This window comes from Eriocheir sinensis, chromosome 59, assembly GCF_024679095.1.
Source record: "Eriocheir sinensis breed Jianghai 21 chromosome 59, ASM2467909v1, whole genome shotgun sequence".
In the NCBI taxonomy this organism is placed as follows: domain Eukaryota; kingdom Metazoa; phylum Arthropoda; class Malacostraca; order Decapoda; family Varunidae; genus Eriocheir; species Eriocheir sinensis.
The window spans coordinates 265,001-285,572 of NC_066567.1; the positions used below are offsets into that span (position 1 = coordinate 265,001).

Below are 20,572 nucleotides of genomic sequence, written 5' to 3' on the forward strand. Positions count from 1 at the left end.
ACACACACACACACACACACACACATACACACACGCACACACACACACACAGGAAAAACCAAATAAAAACAACAAAAACAGCTTCAACACACACACACACACACACACCCTTCGTCAGTACCTTCGTCCATGGTCCTGGCCCTCGCTACGCCCCCGGGACACAGCATACGGGGCCCCTCGGATGCGGGTTTCCCTACACACCTGGGCGACCACGGAAACGTTCACGCACTCACACACGCACACACACACACACGCACGCACCGGAGAGAGCGACACAGCCTCCCCCTTCAACGCCCAAACAGTGACTGAGTGAATAGAATCTAACCTGTTGGCTGCTGGGGCTGACTCGTTCTCGTTCTCGTCCTTCTTCCTCGCTCGCTCCCTCCCTCTCCCTACCCTCTCTCTCTCTCCCTGCTCTCCCTTTCCTCCATCTCCCTCCTCCCCTCTCTCTCTCTCTCCCTGCTCTCCCTTTCCTCCCTGTCTCCCTCCTTCCCTCTCTGCCTGACGGAGCGGGAGGAAGAAGCTTGTGAGGAGAGAACCGCTGACTGTGACCAGTTTGTAATTTTTTTAGTGAATGTGTCTGTGTGTGTGTGTGTGTGTGTGTGTGTGTGTGTGTGTGTGTGTGCATGCCTGACACACACACACACACACACACACACACACACACACACACACCACTATCAAATGTTTTTATAGGCCAAGTTTGTTACGATAAGGGGTCACACACACACACACACACACACACACACACACACACACATACATCAATCAACAGCAAGTGCTTTTATAGGCCAAGGAAAGTAATGAAGATAAGAAGAAGAAGAAGAAGAAGAAGAAGAAGAAGAAGAAGAAGAAGAAGAAGAAGAAGAAGAAGAAGGAGTAAAAGAAGAAGAAGAAGAAGAAGAAGATGAAGAGAAACAACCCGCGCCCTACACACATTTCCCGCGACACCTTAAAAACCGCCCCAAAACACATCCCTGGGAAAAAAAAGCGACCTTGCAACCCGCCGCCTGCACTCAACAACACGCGTCTTAGCAGCTCTGAGGGACCCTATTCTCAAGACACTTCGCTGCCACAAACACGCATTAGACAAGGCTTTCATAGGAGTTGTGGGCATTTCCAGAGGTACTTTTATGACCCTGGAGGTAGTTTGACCCTTCCTCTGTACCGTGAACCCCCAAAAGCATTCATGAGAACCCGACTGATGTCCCTTGTGACCTTTGGAAATGGATATGAGAGAAGGAAGTGTCTCAGAATGCCAGTCCTATTAAATCCTTCGGCGCCCAAGCACACATATCTGACAAGGCTTTCGTAGGAATTGTGGGCATTTCCAGAGGTACTTTTATGACCCTGGAAGTAGTTTGACCCTTCTTCTGTACCGTGAACCCCCAAAACAACTCATGAGGAACTGATTGATGTCCTTTGTGACCTTTGGGAATATATCATGTGAAGGAAGTGTGCGAATGCCGACCCTATTAAGCACACACATTTGACAAGGCTTTCATAGGAGTTGTGGGCATTTCCAGAGGTACTTTTATGACCCTGGAGGTAGTTTGACCCTCCATCTATACCGTGAACCCCCAATACCACTCATGAGAACCCGATTGATGTCCTTTGTGACCTTTGGGAATAGATCGTGTCTCAGAATGTCATCCCTATTAAGTCCTTCCGCGTCCAAGCACACATATTTGACAAGGCTTTCGTAGGAGTTGTGGGCATTTCCAGAGGTACTTTTATGACCCTGGAGGTAGTTTGACCCTTCCTCTGTACCGTGAACCCCCAAAAGCATTCATGAGAACCCGATTGATGTCCCTTGTGACCTTTGGGAATAGATCGTGTCTCAGAATGTCAGTTCTATTAAATCCTTCGGCGCCCAAGCACACATATTTGACAAGGCTTTCGTAGGAGTTGTGGGCATTTCCAGAGGTACTTTTATGACCCTGGCGGTAGTTTGACCCTCCATCTATACCGTGAATCCCTAAAACCACTCATGAGAACCCGGTTGATGTCCTTTTCGGCTTTTGGAGATGAATGACGTGCAAGATGGAGGCGTCTGTGAGTCCCACCCGGCGGAGCTTCCACTGATCGCAATCTTGCATGACTCAAGACTTATACAGGGTCAAGTTCGGTGACACATATGCCTCCCCTCTCTCCCCCTCCCTCCCTCTCTCTCCCTCGTCCCTCCGTCACCCCTTACGTCCCTCCCTTGAGAGTAGGAAAGGTAAGGTTAAGGTAAATCTAGGAAGGAACAGCTGGGGTGCCTTAGGAATGCCGCTGGGGCACATTTTTTTTTTTTTTTTAGGGAACTGTCCGAACGGGAACTACTGGAGGAGGAGGAGGTGGAGGAGGAGGAGGTAAGAAAGCAAGGTAGAAAAGAAGAAGAAGAAGTACAGGAACAAGAACAAGATCATTAAAACAAGACGGAGGAGGAGGAGGAGGGGGAGGAAGAGGAGGAGGAGGAGGAGGCGGAGGCACGTTAATTTATTCCTTCCTCTATTCCTCCACACTCCTCCTCCTCCTCCTCCTCCTCCTCCCCCGCAGTGACGTCACATCGCATACTTGTTAAGGTCGCTTCTTACCCCTCACGGCGGGTCACTCCTCCTCCTCCTCCTCCTCCTCCTCCCTCCATTCTATTTTCTATTCCATTCATTTTCCTTTTCTAAGTTTTTTTTCCTCCTCCTCCTCCTCCTCCTCCTTCCATTCTATTTTCTATTTCATTCATTTTCCTTTTCTTAGTCTTCTTTTTTCCTACTCCTCCCCCTCTTCCTCCTCCTCCTCCTCCTCCTCCTCCTCCTTCCATTCTATTTTCTATTTCATTCATTTTCTTAGTCTTCTTTTTTCCTCCTCCTCACCCTCCTTCTTCTCCTCCTCCTCCTCCTCCTTTTCCTCCTCCTCCTTCCATTCTATTTTCTATTTCATTCATTTTCATTTTCTTAGTCTTTTTTTTTCTTCCTCCTCCTCCTCCTCCTCCTCCTCCTCCTTATCTTTCGCCTCTTCTATCAACTTCTCTATTACATGACTCGCCCCCTTCCATAACCTCTCTCTCTCTCTCTCTCTCTCTCTCTCTCTCTCTCTCTCTCTCTCTCTCTCTCTCTCTCTCTCTCTCTCTCTCTATATATCGCATTCTTGCTAAGGTCACGAGTCCATTTTTGCTGCCTATGAAGGGGAGGAGGAGGAGGAAGAGGAAGAGGAGGAGCAAGAGGAAGAGGAGGAAGAGGAGGAGAAGGAGGAGGAGGAGGAAGAGATCGAGGGAAGAAGAGAAGAAAACTAATTATAGATTCTCCTAAATTACTATTACTACGACTACTTCTACTACTACCACTTCTACTACTACTACTAATAATAATAATAATAATAATAATAATAATAATAATAATAATAATAATAATAATAATAATAATAAAATTGACAAAAGGATTTTTTTATAGTTTGGGTTAAAAGCTTTCAATTTTCTGTCATTCTCTTGTTTAATCTTATCACGACAGAGAGAGAGAGAGAGAGAGAGAGAGAGAGAGAGAGAGAGAGAGAGAGAGAGAGAGAGAATATAACTAATCGGGGGGAAAAGGAGATAGATAAATTAAAAGGAGGAGGAGGAGGAGGAGGAGGAGGAGGAGGAGAAGGGAAGGAAAGTCAGAAAGCATGAAGGACAAAACGAAGATAATAATAATAATAATAATAATAATAATAATAATAATAATAATAATAATAATAATAAAGGTAAAACATACACCTGGCATCAAGGCATTAACACACACACACACACACACACACACACACACACACACACACACACACACACACACACACACTCACATGCCGTCTCATAGTGATCAGTGTAGTTTAGAGAGGCAACCACCAGTGACCAGTTCGCCCTCGCCTCCCTCGCTCTCCCATCACTCAGTCTCTCTCTCTACGGTCTCACAGCGTTATAAGGTAAGCCAACAGGACGGTGTATTCTTTCGCTGCTGCCCCTCACGTCATATATCTCCAAAGACCATAAAAGGAGATCACTCGGATTGTAATGAGAGTCAGGTTAGCGGTACAGAGGAAAGGTCAAACTAACACCAGGGTCATAAAACTACACTTGTTAATGCCCCCCCCCTGCAAAATATATGGTTAGTATTCCCAGACTATTCGCTAACACCAGGGTCATAAAACTACCTTGTTAATGCCCCCTTTGCAAAATATATGGTTAGTATTCGCGAACAATTCAATCTCTCATATCATCTATTTCCAAAGGTCAAAAAGAGGATCAGACGGGTTATAATGAGTGCTTGTTTAGGGTCGTGGTGCAAAGGAAGGGTCAAGCTAACACCAGGGTCATAAAACTACCTTGTAAATGCCCCCCCTGCAAAATATATGGTTAGTATTCGTGAATAATTCAATCTCTCATATCATCTATTTCCAAAGGTCAAAAAGGGGATCAGTCGGGTTATAATGAGTGTTTTCTTAGGGTCGTGGTACAGAGGAAGGGTCAAGCTAACACCAGGGTCATAAAACTACCTTGTTAATGCCCCCCCTGCAAAATATATGGTTAGTATTCCCAGACTATTCCACCTCTCACATCATCTATTTCCAAAGGCCAAAAAGGGATCAGTCGGGTTATATTGAGTGTTTTCTTAGGGTCGTGGTACAGAAGAAGGGTCAAACCAATACCAGGATCATAAAACTAGCCCTGGAAATGACCAAAACTCTCATGAGAGCCTTGTTGTATGTGAGCTTGGGCGTGGAAATGTTTAAAAATATGACTGATATGAGGATTCTGGTACTGCAAGAGCTGGACTGTCGTACGAGGTGGCACATTGACCCGGGTGAGCAGATAAGCGTTGCGTAAGGGAGTGCCGTGAGGTATAGTGTATCAACCGCATATAACCCAGTATGCTTAAACACATCAACGCCTCACTTCGCCTCTCGTGGAAGTAGCTGGGATTTTCATGGACTGTTTTGTGACCCCAGTGATAGTTTTACGAGGTTTCTGCATCTTGAACGTGGGTATATAGGAATGGGTAATGTGTAAGCCCAGATTTTAAGTATATCGGAGTCTCAGTTCACCTGTTTGATAAGCCTCTCGTGGAAGTAGCTGGGATTTTCATGGACTGTTTTGTGACCCTGGTGATAGTTTTACAAGGCTTCTGCATCTTGAACGTGGGTATATAGGAATGGGTATTGTGTAAGCTCGGATTTTTAAGCATATCAGCACCCCAATTCCCGTGTTTGATAAGCCTCTCGTGGAAATTGCTGGGATTTTCATGGACTGTTTTGTGACCCTGGTGATAGTTTTACAAGGCTTCTGCATCTTGAACGTGGGTATATAGGAATGGGTAATGTGTAAGCCCGGATTTTAAGCATATCAGCACCCCAATTCCCGTGTTTGATAAGCCTCTCGTGGAAATTGCTGGGATTTTCATGGACTGTTTTGTGACCCTGGTGATAGTTTTACAAGGCTTCTGCATCTTGAACGTGGCTATATAGGAATGGGTAATGCCCGGATTTTAAGCATATCGGAGTCTCAGTTCCCCTGTTTGATAAGCCTCTCGTAGAAGTTGCTGGGATTTTCATGGACTGTTTTGTGACCCTGGTGATAGTTTTACACGGCTTCTGCATCTGTAGTAGTAGTAGTAGTAGTAGTAGTAGTAGTAGTAGTAGTAGTAGTAGTAGTAGTAGTAGTAGCAGCAGTAGTAGTAGTAGTAGTAGTATCGTTATCGCTATCAAAGTCAGCCCCATTTTCGTAGTCGGCATTGTGTGTGTGTGTGTGTGTGTGTGTGTGTGTGTGTGTGTGTGTGTGTGTGTGTGTGTGTGTGTGTGTGTGTGTGTGTGTGTGTGTGTGTGTGTGTGTGTGTGTGTGTCAGAACGGATACAGGCATAATGGAAATCCCACTCGAGAAGTTTTATGTTTATTTTTTTTTCCTTATCAACGTTCAGGAAGATAACGTTTAGTCTTTCCTATTTGTGTGTGTGTGTGTATGTGTGTGAGAGAGAGAGAGAGAGAGAGAGAGAGAGAGAGAGAGAGAGAGAGAGAGAGAGAGAGAGAGAGAGAGAGAGAGAGAGAGATTTAAACTGGCCATGCTTCGGTACCGCTCGTAGCCTAGATAATCACTGTGTGTGTGTGTGTGTGTGTGTGTGTGTGTGTGTGTGTGTGCATTAGCTGGTGTTTATATAAGATAGTGACGACGACAATAATAATAATAATAATAGTAGTAGTAGTAGTAGTAGTAGTAGTAGTAGTAGTAGTAGTAGTAGTAGTAGTAGTAGTAGTAGTAGTAGTAGTAGTAGTTAGCCTAAAATGTATACCAATCTACATAATCCATCAAGCCATGTATACATTCAAGTGTCTTATTGGCAGCCACACGTGTAGGTAATTATTCCCAATTATTAAGCACGTTAGAACACCTGGGAGGGAGCCACACACACGCGGGGCTTTCCATCCTGAAGGTAAGGTTGGCCCTCTACCGCACTCCCTCTCTTTATTCCCTACTCCTTCCCTTACTTCACCTACTCCTTTCTGTACCTCGCTCCCTCCCTTGACCTCCTTCTCCCTTACATCCCCTACTCCTTTCTGTACCTCGCTCCCTCCCTTGACCTCCTTCTCCCTTACATCACCTACTCCTTTCTGTACCTCGCTCCCTCCCTTGACCTCCTTCTCCCTTACATCACCTACTCCTTTCTGTACCTCGCTCCTCCCTTGACCTCCTTCTCCCTTACATCACCTACTCCTTTCTGTACCTCGCTCCTCCCTTATCTTCCCTCTCTCCTTCTTCTGTAGCTCCCTCATTCCTCCCTTACTTAACCTACCTCTTTCTGTACCTCGCTCCTCCCTTACCTTCCCTCCCTCCCTCTTCTGTATCTCCCTCCTTCCCTCCTTTTCCTTCCCCTACTCCTTCTGTACCTCCCTCCCTCATGACGCCCGTTTAGTCATCTCAACAATAATAATAATAATAATAATAATAATAACAATAGTGACTCCAGACAGCCACTTCCTCGGCCTTCCCTCGGTCTTTTCCTTCCGTTGACGTCAGAATGAGCCTATAAAACTTACTTGTCTTCCGGCAGAGGTGATCTTGCTGCGATGGAAGGCGCGGAGGGAGAGGCGAGAGAGCGGCGGCCACAGGGAGGAGGAGAAGGGGAAGGAGGAGGAGGAGCAGGAGGAGGAGAAGGAGGAGGTGAGCCTTCACATCCATCTGAAGGACACGAGGACAAGGCTTCGTCAGGAAAAGGTTACGTCATATACCAGGTAACAACAACAACAATAATAATAATAATAATAATAATAATAATAATAATAATAATAATAATAATAATAATAATAATAATAATAATAATAATAGTAATAATAGTGATGTTAGCAATAGGATGATTCTGCAAACAATGGTGATAGTCTCTCTCTCTCTCTCTCTCTCTCTCTCTCTCTCTCTCTCTCTCTCTCTCTCTCATCATCAATCTTCTCGTTTTCAGTTCCATATTATAAAACAAACAACAATGGTGTGTGTGTGTGTGTGTGTGTGTGTGTGTGTGTGTGTGTGTGTGTGTGTGTGTGTGTGTGTGCGTGCGCTATCATAGAAGTCTATCTTTATGGAAACAATGCGATGCGTCCTGTGTTGCAAGCGAGAGAGAGAGAGAGAGAGCGTGATCTGTTGCCACTCCCTTACACACATGCTATCTCTCTCTCTCTTCAAAGACTTCCTTCCTCAATGTGACGGATATGAGCATCGAGGTCGCGCGCAGTAGTATCCCCTCAACTTTATCTTTATCCATAAGCTTCCTATGGTTTCGTTACAGGGCATGGCAGCGCTCTCCGTGGGCCTGGGTAACATGATGGCGTCTATGGCTATGGGCTACACCTCCCCTGCCCTGCCGTCTATGAGAGCTGACCCGAGTATTGAGATCACCACGGAGGAGGTTAGTGTCATGCTCACCGTTGCTAAATTAATATCGTACTCAGAGCATAGTATTTACCGGTTTATGACCCCTAACTATTGCCAAGAAATATCAGGATCTAGCTATTTTAACGATAACTATAAATTTGTTTCTTAATTGGAGCCCAGAGGACAGTTTTGCGGTAGGAAGTCGGGAAATATAAGCTGCTAAGTACAACAATCTGGCAACGTTGGTCATGCTCCCCTGCTAATGTTCGGGTGGCTGAAGGACGGTAGAACTCTATATGGACGGTCCAAAATTCAGTCCGTCAATTTTGTATGGCAGATATATAACAACACTTCCAGATTACGGTTGAATCTATATATAGACGATAGTTAAAACACCTCTTATGCGGCGTAACTATATTTATGCTACGGTCCTAAGGTCGGCAGTGAAGACGGTTAATATTGGGGGGAGCTACTCTTCAAATACTGCCGCCGTCTAAGGGCTAACATTTCGGCGCACAAGCATGTATTTGACAAAGCTTTAGTGGGCGTTTTGGGCATTTCCAGAGGTAGTTTAATGACACTAGTTGTAGTTTGGCCCTTCTTCTGTGCCATGAACCTACATAAATACTCATTAGAACCCGATTGATCACCTTTTCGGACTTTGGAAATAGATAATGTGACCCGAGGTATGACAGTTTCCCACACACTTTACATCCTAACTAACGCCATGTAAGTCAGATATATCAAAATGCCAAATAGCTTCACTGACCTCTAACACAACACAACGTCCTGATTCCCGCTACAGGAGTCGTGGGTAGGCGCCGTCATGCCCCTAGCGGCCCTCTTCGGCAGCGTGGTCGCGGGGCCTTTGGTGGACAAGTTCGGGCGACGCTTCACACTCATGCACCTCAACTGGCCTTACTGTTTGTGTAGGTTTGCCGCGCTCTCTACGGGCTGTCTCTTACTCTGTTCCAGGCTTACCCTACCTTTGGTTACTCCCCGTCGCTTCTATATACATCCCTGCCCCTTCCCTTCGTTACGGGTGTCTCTGTTGTTGTTCTGTTGATCTTCGGGGGGTTAGCCTTTGCAGCGGCTCCCTTACTCTGTTTATATACTTATCTCTTACTCTATTATCTGGCTACTACTGATACACACTTCCCCCTCGACATACCTGCAGCCTGGATCCTCATAGCCAGTGCCGGGGGCGTGGGCGGCGTTGTGTCCGGGCGCGTGCTCGGCGGCATGTGTGTAGGTGTTCAGGCGGTGGTGGGTTCTGTCTTCATGCCGGAGATGATTCAGCTGGAGTTCCGTCAAGTGTTCGTCGCCTTCCCCGCCTTCTTCGGCAACCTGGGTGAGTACACGAAGGAAACAAATTAGTGTCAGGTGTTACAGCTTGACCTAACACATGACGGCGGTACATACAGGTGAAGGTCCTGGTGTCTGCCGCCTACCCGTCTTCTTCGGTAACCTGGGTGAGTGGACGAAGAGGAAGCATACAGAAAATAGTTAGTCACGTAATATAATGGATGAATCGCGCAAACTAAACACCTAAAACAAGTGTACCTGAAAGACAGACAGGCAGACAAATAAATAGGTAGAGGCCGGAGGCCCGGGAGGAGGGAGGCCCTGCTAACCGTGCCCCCCTTCAGGCATGCTGGTGAGCTTCGCGCTGGGGCAGGCCTTGTCGTGGCGGGGCCTGGCGCGCCTGGGGGCCAGCCTGTCCCTGCTGCCCGTGCCGCTGTTGCTGCTGCTGCCCGAGACGCCCCAGCACCTCACCCGCACAGGTACGTACGTCTTCGGGCACCTCCTCATACAGCCTCAATATCTTCATGTACTCCCTCACTTCTTATACGGCCTCAGTTTGCTCCGCGTGCCCTTGGCTAACCCCTGAGCGTGCCACTCCTCAGGGCAGCGGGAGGCGTCCGTCAGGGCCCTGCGCCAGATGAGGGCGTCGGGCTCGGCCGCTGATCGAGCGCAGAAGGAGATTGAGGCGGGCGCGGCCAGCAGGGCCGGGCAGCAGCAGGAGGTGAGCGCGTTGGAGCTGGCCCGCGCGCCGAACCTGTGGCCGGTGGGCGTGGCCATGGGGCTGATGGTGGCCCAGCAGACCACGGGCATCACCGCCGTGGTGTTCTTCGCCTCCACCATCCTGGCGGCGGCCGGGGAGGGCCTCGCCGCCAGCGCCTCCGTCTTTTTGGGCGCCATCAACATGCTCGGCACCGTCGTCGGCATCTACTGCGTCGCCAAGATGAAGCGGCGAGACAGTCTGCTGCTGTCCACCTACGGCGTGGTGGGGGCGCTGCTGGTGCTGGCCGCCTTCTTCTGGGCCAGGGAGGCGGGGGGCGCCGCGATGCAGCTGGCAAACAGGTGAGTAGTAGTAGTAGTAGCATGTTGCCTGAGTAGTGGTGAATATTGTCCAGTCTTCGTAGCACGCCGTCCACACCCACGCGTCCCTCACGCCTCGCCCTTGTCCTCCCCATGCAGTCTGTACCTGATGCCCGTGGTGGCCCTGGTGGCCTACATGCTGTGTTTCGCCGTGGGCTGGGGACCCGTGCCCTGGGTGTTCCTGGGGGAGGGCATGCCCAGCCAGGTGCGGGGCAAGGCCGCCGCCACGGTGGTGGCCGTCAACTGGGCCTCCGCCTTCGTGGTCACCAAGACTTTCGGCTGGAGCCTCGCCACGCTGGGCTCCGCTGCCACCTTCCTCTCCTACGCCGCCTTCACCGCCGCCGCCGCCGCCCTGCTGCGGCCCGCCATGCCTGAGACCTTCGGCCGCTCCACGCCGGAGATGGACAAGATCTACAGAGACGCCGCCGGCAAGAAGCAGCAATAACCCCAGGCGGCACCCGGCCCAGGCACACTCTGGCACGCCCTGGCCCTGGCCCCCCGCCTGTCACGCGCCCCCACGGGCTGGCTGTCACGCCCCCTCACGGGCTGGCTGTCACGCCCCGAACAAGGCGACGAGAGAAGTCTGATAAGTTGGTTTGCGGGGTACACACACACTACCGTGGCTGCAGGAGCTGACCAAGCTGTGAGTGCGTGGCAGCAGGCTGTTATCCGAGGCTGTCAATACGCCCAACACTTCCCTGACAACACGCCTGCCAGTACCCGCCGCGGCCATGACCACCTCAACACAATGGCAGCCGTCCCTCACCACGCCGCCGACACCACCAATTAACCTGTTACAAGTGTTCCCCAAGGCTGTCAACACACACAACATTTCCCTAACTCACTACAAGCTCACACACACTAACCTGTTGTCTGCCGCGGCGAAAGTCACCTCAAAAGGAACAAGCCAGTGGGCGGGTTCCTTCCCCCCGCCGCCTCCCCGCCACACTGCCCAGGCGGGAACTCAAATGAGGTTCTAAATTATTTATATCGACAAATAAATCTAAATTCAGCTCACTTCATGCTTTTTTCCCTTTATATATTATTTCTGGAACTCAGTGGTATTAGACTGGTTTACTGAGTGGCTATCAGGCTGACCTAGTTAAATGAAGTGGTATTAGACAGTATAACCAGAAAATATATATAAATTCAGCTCACCATGCTTTTTTCTTCTCTTCCCTTGTATATCATGTCTGGAACTCTGTGGTATTAGACTATTGTTTATTAAGAGGGGGTGACTTTAGTTGAATTCAAGAGGTATTAGACATTATAACCAGAAAAAAATATAAATTAATCTCAGTTCGTCTTTTTTTTTCTTCTCTTCCCTTGTATATCATGTCTGGAACTCAGTGGTATTAGACTATTGTTTATTGAGAGTGGCTATCAGGCTGACCTAGTTAAAGACAGTATAACCAGAAAATAAATAGAAGTACAAGGAAGGAGACCAGTTGGCAGACCTAGGAAAACGTGGAGGAGGCGTATACAGGAAGACTTGGCATTGATGGGATTGAATGAGCATTGGGCAGAAGACAGTAGAATGGAGGAGAGCCATAATGTGGAGTAGAGGACCTGGAAACAGTGCTCAGAAGGGAAAGACTCCGATGGTTTGGACACGTAAAGAGAGCAGGGGAGGACACAATGCAGGGAGTTTTGGAGAGATTGGAGGTAGAAGGAAGGAGACCAGTTGGCAGACCTAGGAAAACGTGGAGGAGGTGTATACAGGAAGACTTGGCATTGATGGGATTGAATGAGCATTGGGCAGAAGACAGAGTAGAATGGAGGAGAGCCAAACAGCATCCAACCGCTCAGGAAGAGTGAACACAGACGGTAAACGAAATGATGCTGATGGTGGTGGTGGTTCCTGAGGACCACAAAGGGAGTGAAAGAGGTGACGAAATGACGCTGATGGTGTAGGTGGTGGTGGTGGTGGTTCCTGAGGGCCACGAAGGGAGAGAAAGAGGTGCATAATAAGTAATATTTATCTATGATGGACTACATGGAACCCAATTTTGTGTTCATCCAGTCTTCCGACATAAAAAATAATAAATTCAGAAACAACAATTATTCCTTCGCTTGACTTGAAAAATATGTTTGTTTGTTCCTCTCTGAATTTGGTTTCACATCCTCCTCTGTAACAGATCTCAAAAAAACAGTGTCAGCATTTTGTACTATGGGGAAAAACACTAAATATGCAAAAATAATAATAATAATGATAATGGTAATGGAAAGGAAGGTATAGGAAGTGCAGGCATGTCAGGGCGAGTGTGTTCCCAGCATCGACAAACCCGCGCTTCCGTCCTCCACAACTTGTCGAAAATATTCCAACAATAATAATAATAATAATAACCAAAGTAGTTGTAGTAGTAGTAGTAGTCGTAGGTTCATGTCACCTACACACCCACATACATATACATACATACATACATGCATACATACTTACATACATACAAAACATGCCTCCACTGGTATCATTTATAAACATTTGGTTGCGCGATAACTGCTCGTCTCCTCCGATAAGCTCTCGGCAGAACACCTAAGTCCACATTCATAAACATATCGGTCTCCCATTACGACTGTTTCCCAAGGCCACAGAGAAGACTGACCAGGTTTTTAACGTTCAAGATGCAGAAGTCGTTTAAAACTATCACTGGCATCACAAAACAGTCCATGGAAATCCTAGCAACTTCTATGAGAGGCTCTTCAAACAGCGGGCTCCCGTTACGATTTCCCAAGGCCAGAGAAGATTAATTGGGTTTTCATGGGTGTTTTTCCCGTTCAAGATGCAGAGGTCGTGTAAAACTATCACTGGCATCACAAAACAGTCCATGGAAATCCAAGCAACTTCTAAGAGAGGCTCTTCAAACAGGGGAACCGAGGCACTCTCCGATATGTTTAGGAATACAGGCTTTACACACTATGGAGTTGGTGGCGTGGTGGGCACAACAACCGTCATAACAGCGACACACTCACTCCCGACTATGGCAGTGCAGGAAATACGTACATAATTCTCTTCATAATCTCCTCTCGATCACCTTGACTATAAAAAAAAGTCATCGTACTCCACAGCCAAGAGTAACTCGCAGCTTACTTATCTAACAAATACATTGATGAAAAGTCCTGATTAATAGTGTTTACGCTCGCTCGCGCGCTCGCACTCTCACCCGAGCCTGAGGTACCATCATAGGTTAGCGTCCATGGCAATATCATGTCCACAGCTGAGGTCATATTCCCAGCATCCACCAATAAGATTTAACCCTTCCCAGAACCCACCAACAAGATTCAACCCTTCCCAGCATTCACCAATAAGATTTAAGCCTTCCCAAAACCCACCAATAAGATTTAACCCTTCCCAGAACCCACCAATAAGATTTAACCCTTCCCAGAACCCACCAATAAGATTCAACCCTTCCCAGCATTCACCAATAAGATTTAAGAGCTTCCCAAAACCCACCAATAAAATTCAACCCTTCCCAGAACCCACCAATAAAATTCAACCCTTCCCAAAACCCACCAATAAGATTCAACACTTCCCAGCATTCACCAATAAGATTTAACCCTTCCCAGAACCCACCAATAAAATTCAACCCTTCCCAGCATTCACCAATAAGATTTAACCCTTCCCAGCACCCACCAATAAAATTCAACCCTTCCCAGCATTCACCAATAAGATTTAACCCTTCCCAGCACCCACCAATAAGATTCAACCCTTCCCAGAACCCACCAATAATATTCAACCCTTCCCAGCATTCACCAATAAGATTCAACCCTTCCCAGAACCCAATAATATTCAACCCTTCCCAGCAATCACCAATAAGATTCAACCCTTCCTAGCATTCACCAGTAAGATTTAACCCTTCCCAGCACCCACCTATAAGATTTAACCCTTTCCAGAACCCACTAATCACATGCCTGAATCAGAACATGGCTTACTTATGGACTGGCCAATGGTGCACACTTGATTTGAAAGGTAGATAATTTGCCAAGTTACTTAGCATATTAACAGCAAGCCTTCTATAGTACATGAGTCAACCCAGACCTTCAAGGCTTCACATAATGGTTTAATAATAGTCTTTGTAGCATCACGTAAAAATGAACACAGAAAATGGATCAAGCTGTGTCATCCAAGGCTATAAACCGACGAAAGTTGCCTCTGAATCTTTTTATTGTCCTTCGTAAAAATATTTCCCAGATTTTGAAACAAACGCCTCACCCTGGACTGACTCTGTGACACGATTTTGCCATAGTTCACCCTATCGCCCTATCTCGCTGCCGAAGACTCCGAGACAATTCCACAGTCCGACACAGTGGCCTCGTAATCGCCCAAACCAAACTATTCAGTCTTCTACGATCCAATAGCTATGTTTTCAATGCAACACCTGACACACACACACACACAAGATTTTCCGTACGTACAGTTTCCTCGAATTTCACAAAAGGAATGGCTTCATAATCACCCGTGCCAAACTCCTCTTCGATTTTCTACACTTCGTAATGGTGAGATTTTTGCCATGACGTAAGATACATAAGAGATTTCCCGTAATGGTTTCCTCGTAATAATTGAAATGTGAACGCAAAACACTACGTAAGAACTGGCTTCATTATCGCCCAAAGCAAACTCTAGAATTTTCTACGCTTTGTAATGGTGAGTTTTTTGAGGTAATATCAGATACACAAAGAGATTTCCCGTAATGGTTTCCTCGTAATAATAAAAATGTGAACGCCAAACACTACGTAAGAACTGGCTTCATAATCACCCGAACCAAACTCTATCTATTTTCTACACTTCATAATGGTGAGGTTTTCAACGTAATATCAGATACACAAAAAAGAAATTTCCCGTAATGGTTTCCTCGTAATAATTAAATTGTAAACGCCAAACACTACATAAAAATTGGCTTCGTAATCACCCGAACCAAACTCTTGAATTTTCTACGCTTTGTAAAGGTGAGTTTTTTTAGGTAATATCAGATACATATGCATTTCCCGTAACAGTTTCACATTTCGTAACTTGACCACGCACGGCAAGCACTACACACATACGTACAAGGAATTTTCGAGGTCTTTGGTACTGGTTTGGAGCTTACTAACCCATCGTGTCGAACTGTGGAGGTGGCCGAGACTCCAACACGGCTGCCGGAGTCTTCGGTAGCAACGTTTAGCTTTCCTTGGACTGACTTGCGTGTGACTGCCGTGTGGACGAGAACCATCGGGCTTGTGACGACTGACTAACTGACTGACTAACTGACTGGAGTACACAATAAATAGGAATAATTATACATGAAAATTATTAAGTTACGTTAATTGCGTAATGAATTTTGGCGAACATACAAGTGGCAGTGACAATAATAACACCATAAATAATAATAATAATAATAAAAATGGAGAGAAAATCACGGAGTTACGGGAATTATATCATGAATTTTGGTGAACATCCGAGTGGCAGCGACGATATAACACAATAATAATGAAAATAGGAAATCATGGAGTTACGGGAATTATATCGTAAATTTTGGCGAACATCTGAGTGGCAGCGACGATATTAACACCATAAATAATAATAATAATGAAAATAGGAAGAAAGTCATGGAGTTACGGGAATTATATCATGAATTTTGGCAAACATCCGAGTGGCAGCGACGATAATAACATAATAATAATAAAAATAATAATGAAAATAGGAAATCATGGAGTTACGGGAATTATATCGTAAATTTTGGTGAACATCTGAGTGGCAGCGACGATGTAAACACCATAAATATTAATAATAATGAAAATAGGCAGAAAATCATGGAGTTACGGGAATTATATCATGAATTTTGGTGAACATCCGAGTGGCAGTGACATAATAACACCATAAATAATGAAAATAGGAAGAAAATCATGGAGTTACGGGAATTATATCATGAATTTTGGCAAACATCCGAGTGGCAGCGACGATATTAACACCATAAATAATAATAATAATGAAAATAGGAAGAAAATCATGGAGTTACGGGAAATATATCGTAAATTTTGGTGAACATACGAGTGGCAGTTGATCATAACGACCTCATAAATAATAATAATAATAATAAAAATATATACAGATAATCATGAAGTTAGAATTACATCATAAATTTTAGCGAACATCCAAGTGGCAGTGACGATAATAACACAATAAATAATAATAATAATAATAATAATAATAATAATAATAATAAAAATACGTACAGATAATCATGAAGTTAGAATTACATCATGAATTTTGGTAAACATCTGAGTGGCAGTGACGATAAAACACCATAAATAATAATAATAATAAAAATGGACAGAAAATCACGGAGTTACGGGAATTGTATCGTAAATTTTGGTGAACATACGAGTGGCAGTGATCATAACAACATCATAAAAATAATAATAATAAGAGTACGTAGATAATCATGAAGTTTAAATTGCATCATGAATTTTGGTGAACATCCGAGTGGCAGTGATCATAATAACATCATAAATAATAATAAAAATAAAAATACATAGATAATCATGAAGTTAGAATTACACCATGAATTTTGGTGAACATCCGAGTGGCAGTGATCATAATAACATCATAAATAATAAAAATAAAAATACATAGATAATCATGGTCAGAATTACACCATGAATTTTGGTGAACATCCGAGTGGCAGTGATCATAATAACATCATAAATAATAATAATAATAAAAATACATAGATAATCATGAAGTCAGAATTACACCATGGATTTTTACGAGCATACGACTGGCAGTGATAATAATAATAATAATAATAATAATAATAATAATAATAATAATAATAATAATAATAATAATAATATAATAGTATCAACGAATGACTCATAACAAACGTACCATGCGTAAATAAATTAAAATACTGTTGATGTACTGTTCCACCTTTCCAACACAGAGAAAAAAAAAATCGACTTTCGCAACACAATTCCCGGATAACGCAACACCTACGTCACACAAAACAGATCGAGGGTCACTCCGATGGCTAGCTGCCGACACGACGCAACACACATCATGCGCAACACTGGGGGGGGGGGGATACGGTAACACTCGCCAACACATATATTTTTCACTCCTAAGCTAGCTAAACTGTTGTGTGTGTGTGTGTGTGTGTGTGTGTGTGTACCTCTCATACATGTCATTCCAATACAAAAAGGAAGTGAGGAGGAGGAGGAGGAGGAGGAGAAAAGAATGGAAAGAAGGAAGGAAGGAAAAAGTGCAAAGGAATAAGGAAAAGAAGGAGGAGGAGGAAGGAAGGAAGGAAGGAAGGAAGGAAGGGAGAGGCTGTAATTTTCGAGCAAAGGAACTTTAACTATCAGACTTTTACTCAGAGATCAGAACAGCAAGTACAAGACAGCCACAGACAGAGACAGACAGCTACAAACAGAAGGACAGAATAGAACAGAGGGACAAGAGAGAACAGGAACAAACACACGAAATAATACTGTTTGGAATGCTTCAGTGGTGGCCCGGAGTCTGTTTGGTCTGTTCAGCTCCACCCTTGACCCTGTGTGACCCTGTGTGTGTGTGTGTGTGTGTGTGTGTGTGTGTGTGTCTGTGTCTGTGTGTGTGTGTGTGTGACCCTGAGCTTCATGGCATGGACACAGATACAGATGAGGTTTAGAGGGTTTTATCCGATGTCAAGGGAGAGGTTGAGGGAGGGAGAGCTTATAGAAATGTCAAGGGAGAGGTTTGGGGAGGAAGAGTCTGAAAGAATGGAGTTTGAGGAAATGTCAAGGGAGTGGTTTGAGGAGGGAGAACTTATAGGAAATGGATTTGGGGGCTTCGGGGAGTGGTTCGGGGAGGGAAATCTTGTAATGAAGGGGTATGATGACCTTATCTGATGCCTGGAGAATGATTTAGTTAGGAAATGCTTATAATATGGGTGTAAATCTTGTAATGAAGGGATTTGAGGACCTTATCTGATGCCCGGAGAATGATTTAGTTAGGAAATGCTTATAATATGGGTGTAAATCTTGTAATGAAGGGATTTGAGGACCTTATCTGATGCCCGGAGAATGATTTAGTTAGGAAATGCTTATAATATGGGTGTAAATCTTGTAATGAAGGGATTTGAGGACCTTATCTGATGCCCGGAGAATGGTTTAGTAAGGAAATGCTTATAATATGGGTGTAAATCTTGTAATGAAGGGATTTGAGGACCTTATCTGATGCCCGGAGAATGATTTAGTAAAGGAATGCTTATAATATGGATGTAAATCTTGTAATGAAGGGATATGAGGACCTTATCTGATGCCCAGAGAATGGTTTAGTAAGGAATGCTTATAATATGGGTGTAAATCTTGTAATGAAGGGATTTGAGGACCTTATCTGATGCCCGGAGAATGATTTAGTAAAGGAATGCTTATAATATGGATGTAAATCTTGTAATGAAGGAGTTTGGGGACTTTATCTGATGCCCGGAGAATGGTTTAGTAAGGGAATGCTAAAACTTGTAATGAAGGGATTTGAGGACCTTATCTGACGCCCGGAGAATGGTTTAGTAAGGGAATGCTTATAATATGGGTGTAAATCTTGTAATGAAGGGATTTGAGGACCTTATCTGATGCCCGGAGAATGGTTTAGTAAGGGAATGCTAAAACTTGTAATGAAGGGATTTGAGGACCTTATCTGATGCCCGGAGAATGGTTTAGTAAGGGAATGCTTATATTATGGGTGTAAATCAATGGTATCTTGGCAGAAAATACCGAGTCACGTGTTGAACGCCAAGGACTGAGGTTACGGTACACACAAGGGCGAGGCTTCTGTGTAAACCATTTCGTGGGTGACGCTTTTTATTTAACTTTCCTTCTTCGCTTTCTCTCTCTCTCACATACACACACATACGTACATACTAACTCCCACAGGGCTACTTTTTCATGCTTTAGTGCTAATATTTTTATGACATGGTGTGTGTTTATGTGTGTGTGTGTGTGTGTGTGTGTGTATTTGTGTGTGTGTGTGTGTGTGTGTGTGTGTGTGTGTGTGTGTGTGTGTGATCTGGTGGACAGTTTCCCTGAATGTGGCTTTCTTCGGCACTTAAGCATAGGTACAGCTGGCTACGTAACACTAGGAGGAATTCACCATCTCCGCCGCGAGAGAACAGACGTAACGCGCCCACTCGCACGCCACTCACTTCCAAGACCTCAATACGCACACAAATGTCACAAAACGTAAAAAACATACCTGGGAGCACTCGTTTCAAGGCTCGCTGAAATAATAATAATAATAATAAATAGTAGTAGTAGTAGTACAGATATGAACAACGTCGCTACAGGTCAACATAAACTTTTCAACGCTGCAAATCAACAAGCCCTGTTGTGACTGCGGCTTCCACACCGCGCTAACTCAATATAGCAAGGGAGTCTCTCGGCCAGCCACACGCGGCGCTCGGACCAGTAACAACATCAGGGGAGACATATACGTCAAAAATTAATCCGAGACGTAAAAATAACTCGTCAAATATGTGTAGGAGGCAGGGATGGAGTGCAGTCGGCCCTCAAATAGTACGGTTTCCAATGGTTCGGTTTTGGTTTTATGTGGATTTTCTAAGATTTTTCAGGATTTTTAAATTTCCCAACAAGCAGGAAATTTAAAAATCCTAAAAGATCTTCTATGGCAATCCGTATAAACCAAAACCGAACTATTGGAAACCGTACTATTTGGGGGACAACTGTATTTGGATTTGGTGGAATTTGAAATATTTGAATTTGAATACAGAACTCTTGTATTCACTCCATCCCTGTAGGAGTTGGAGGAGAAATGAATGAACAGAATGGAAAATGTAAATAAATCCAGTGCAAAGGAATACAAAAAACAGGACAAGTGTGAGGAAGAGCAAGGCTGGATGGAGACAACAAACAAACAAAGGAAATTAGAAAGAGAAAGAAATCACTCAGTCAGTTCCTCGCCTCAACTCCTAAAAAATGTCTCCCCTGACGTTGCCACCGACACCGAGCATCATCGTGTATGGGGCCGGCTGAGACAACACAACACAAACCCCTCTTCCTAGAGTAAAAAAACACACACACATACGCGCACACACACAAATAAAAACGCATGAGAAGAACGACTCGGCTCGACAAACTTCGCTTGCTGGACACTCCAAAAAAATAAATAAATAAAATAAAATTTAAAAAATCGCATCAGAAAAAAAAAAACGCAGAAAAAAAAACAATGAGAAAAACAACTCACCCCAACAAACGCCGCTTTGCCGGACACCAAAAACTACCAAACGGAGGAGCAACAACATCATCGTAAGCATCAGGAGGGAGGGAGGGAGCGAGCGCACTAAGCAACACCATAA

General features: G+C 44.8%; 2 protein-coding genes across 6 annotated transcripts in view; one reads left to right on the forward strand and one right to left on the reverse strand.

Moving 5' to 3' along the window:
* LOC126985219 (glycoprotein 3-alpha-L-fucosyltransferase A-like) overlaps window positions 1-7,149 on the reverse strand; it is a 45,432-nt gene extending 38,283 nt beyond the window's left edge. The window contains exon 1 of one of the 4 annotated variants that reach the window (XM_050839830.1): window positions 7,037-7,149. The gene's annotated coding sequence lies outside the window, so the exon portion shown is untranslated. Of the gene's footprint in view, window positions 1-121; window positions 315-7,036 lie in introns of those variants that run through there. The other 3 variants (XM_050839831.1, XM_050839828.1, XM_050839829.1) reach the window with 3 other exon arrangements.
* LOC126985220 (facilitated trehalose transporter Tret1-2 homolog) lies at window positions 3,817-14,641 on the forward strand. Of its 2 annotated transcripts, none has more exons than XM_050839836.1 (7): window positions 3,817-3,933; window positions 7,777-7,896; window positions 8,668-8,791; window positions 9,040-9,213; window positions 9,512-9,646; window positions 9,770-10,226; window positions 10,344-14,641. In XM_050839836.1, the coding sequence occupies exons 2-7, from the start codon at window positions 7,780-7,782 to the stop codon at window positions 10,687-10,689; spliced, it is 1,353 nt and encodes a 450-aa protein (XP_050695793.1). In that variant the 5' UTR covers window positions 3,817-3,933; window positions 7,777-7,779; the 3' UTR covers window positions 10,690-14,641. The 2 variants fall into 2 exon arrangements, with proteins under 2 accessions (XP_050695793.1, XP_050695792.1); XM_050839835.1 differs by lacking the exon at window positions 3,817-3,933 and adding an exon at window positions 7,067-7,231.
* Window positions 14,642-20,572: the final 5,931 nt, after the last annotated feature.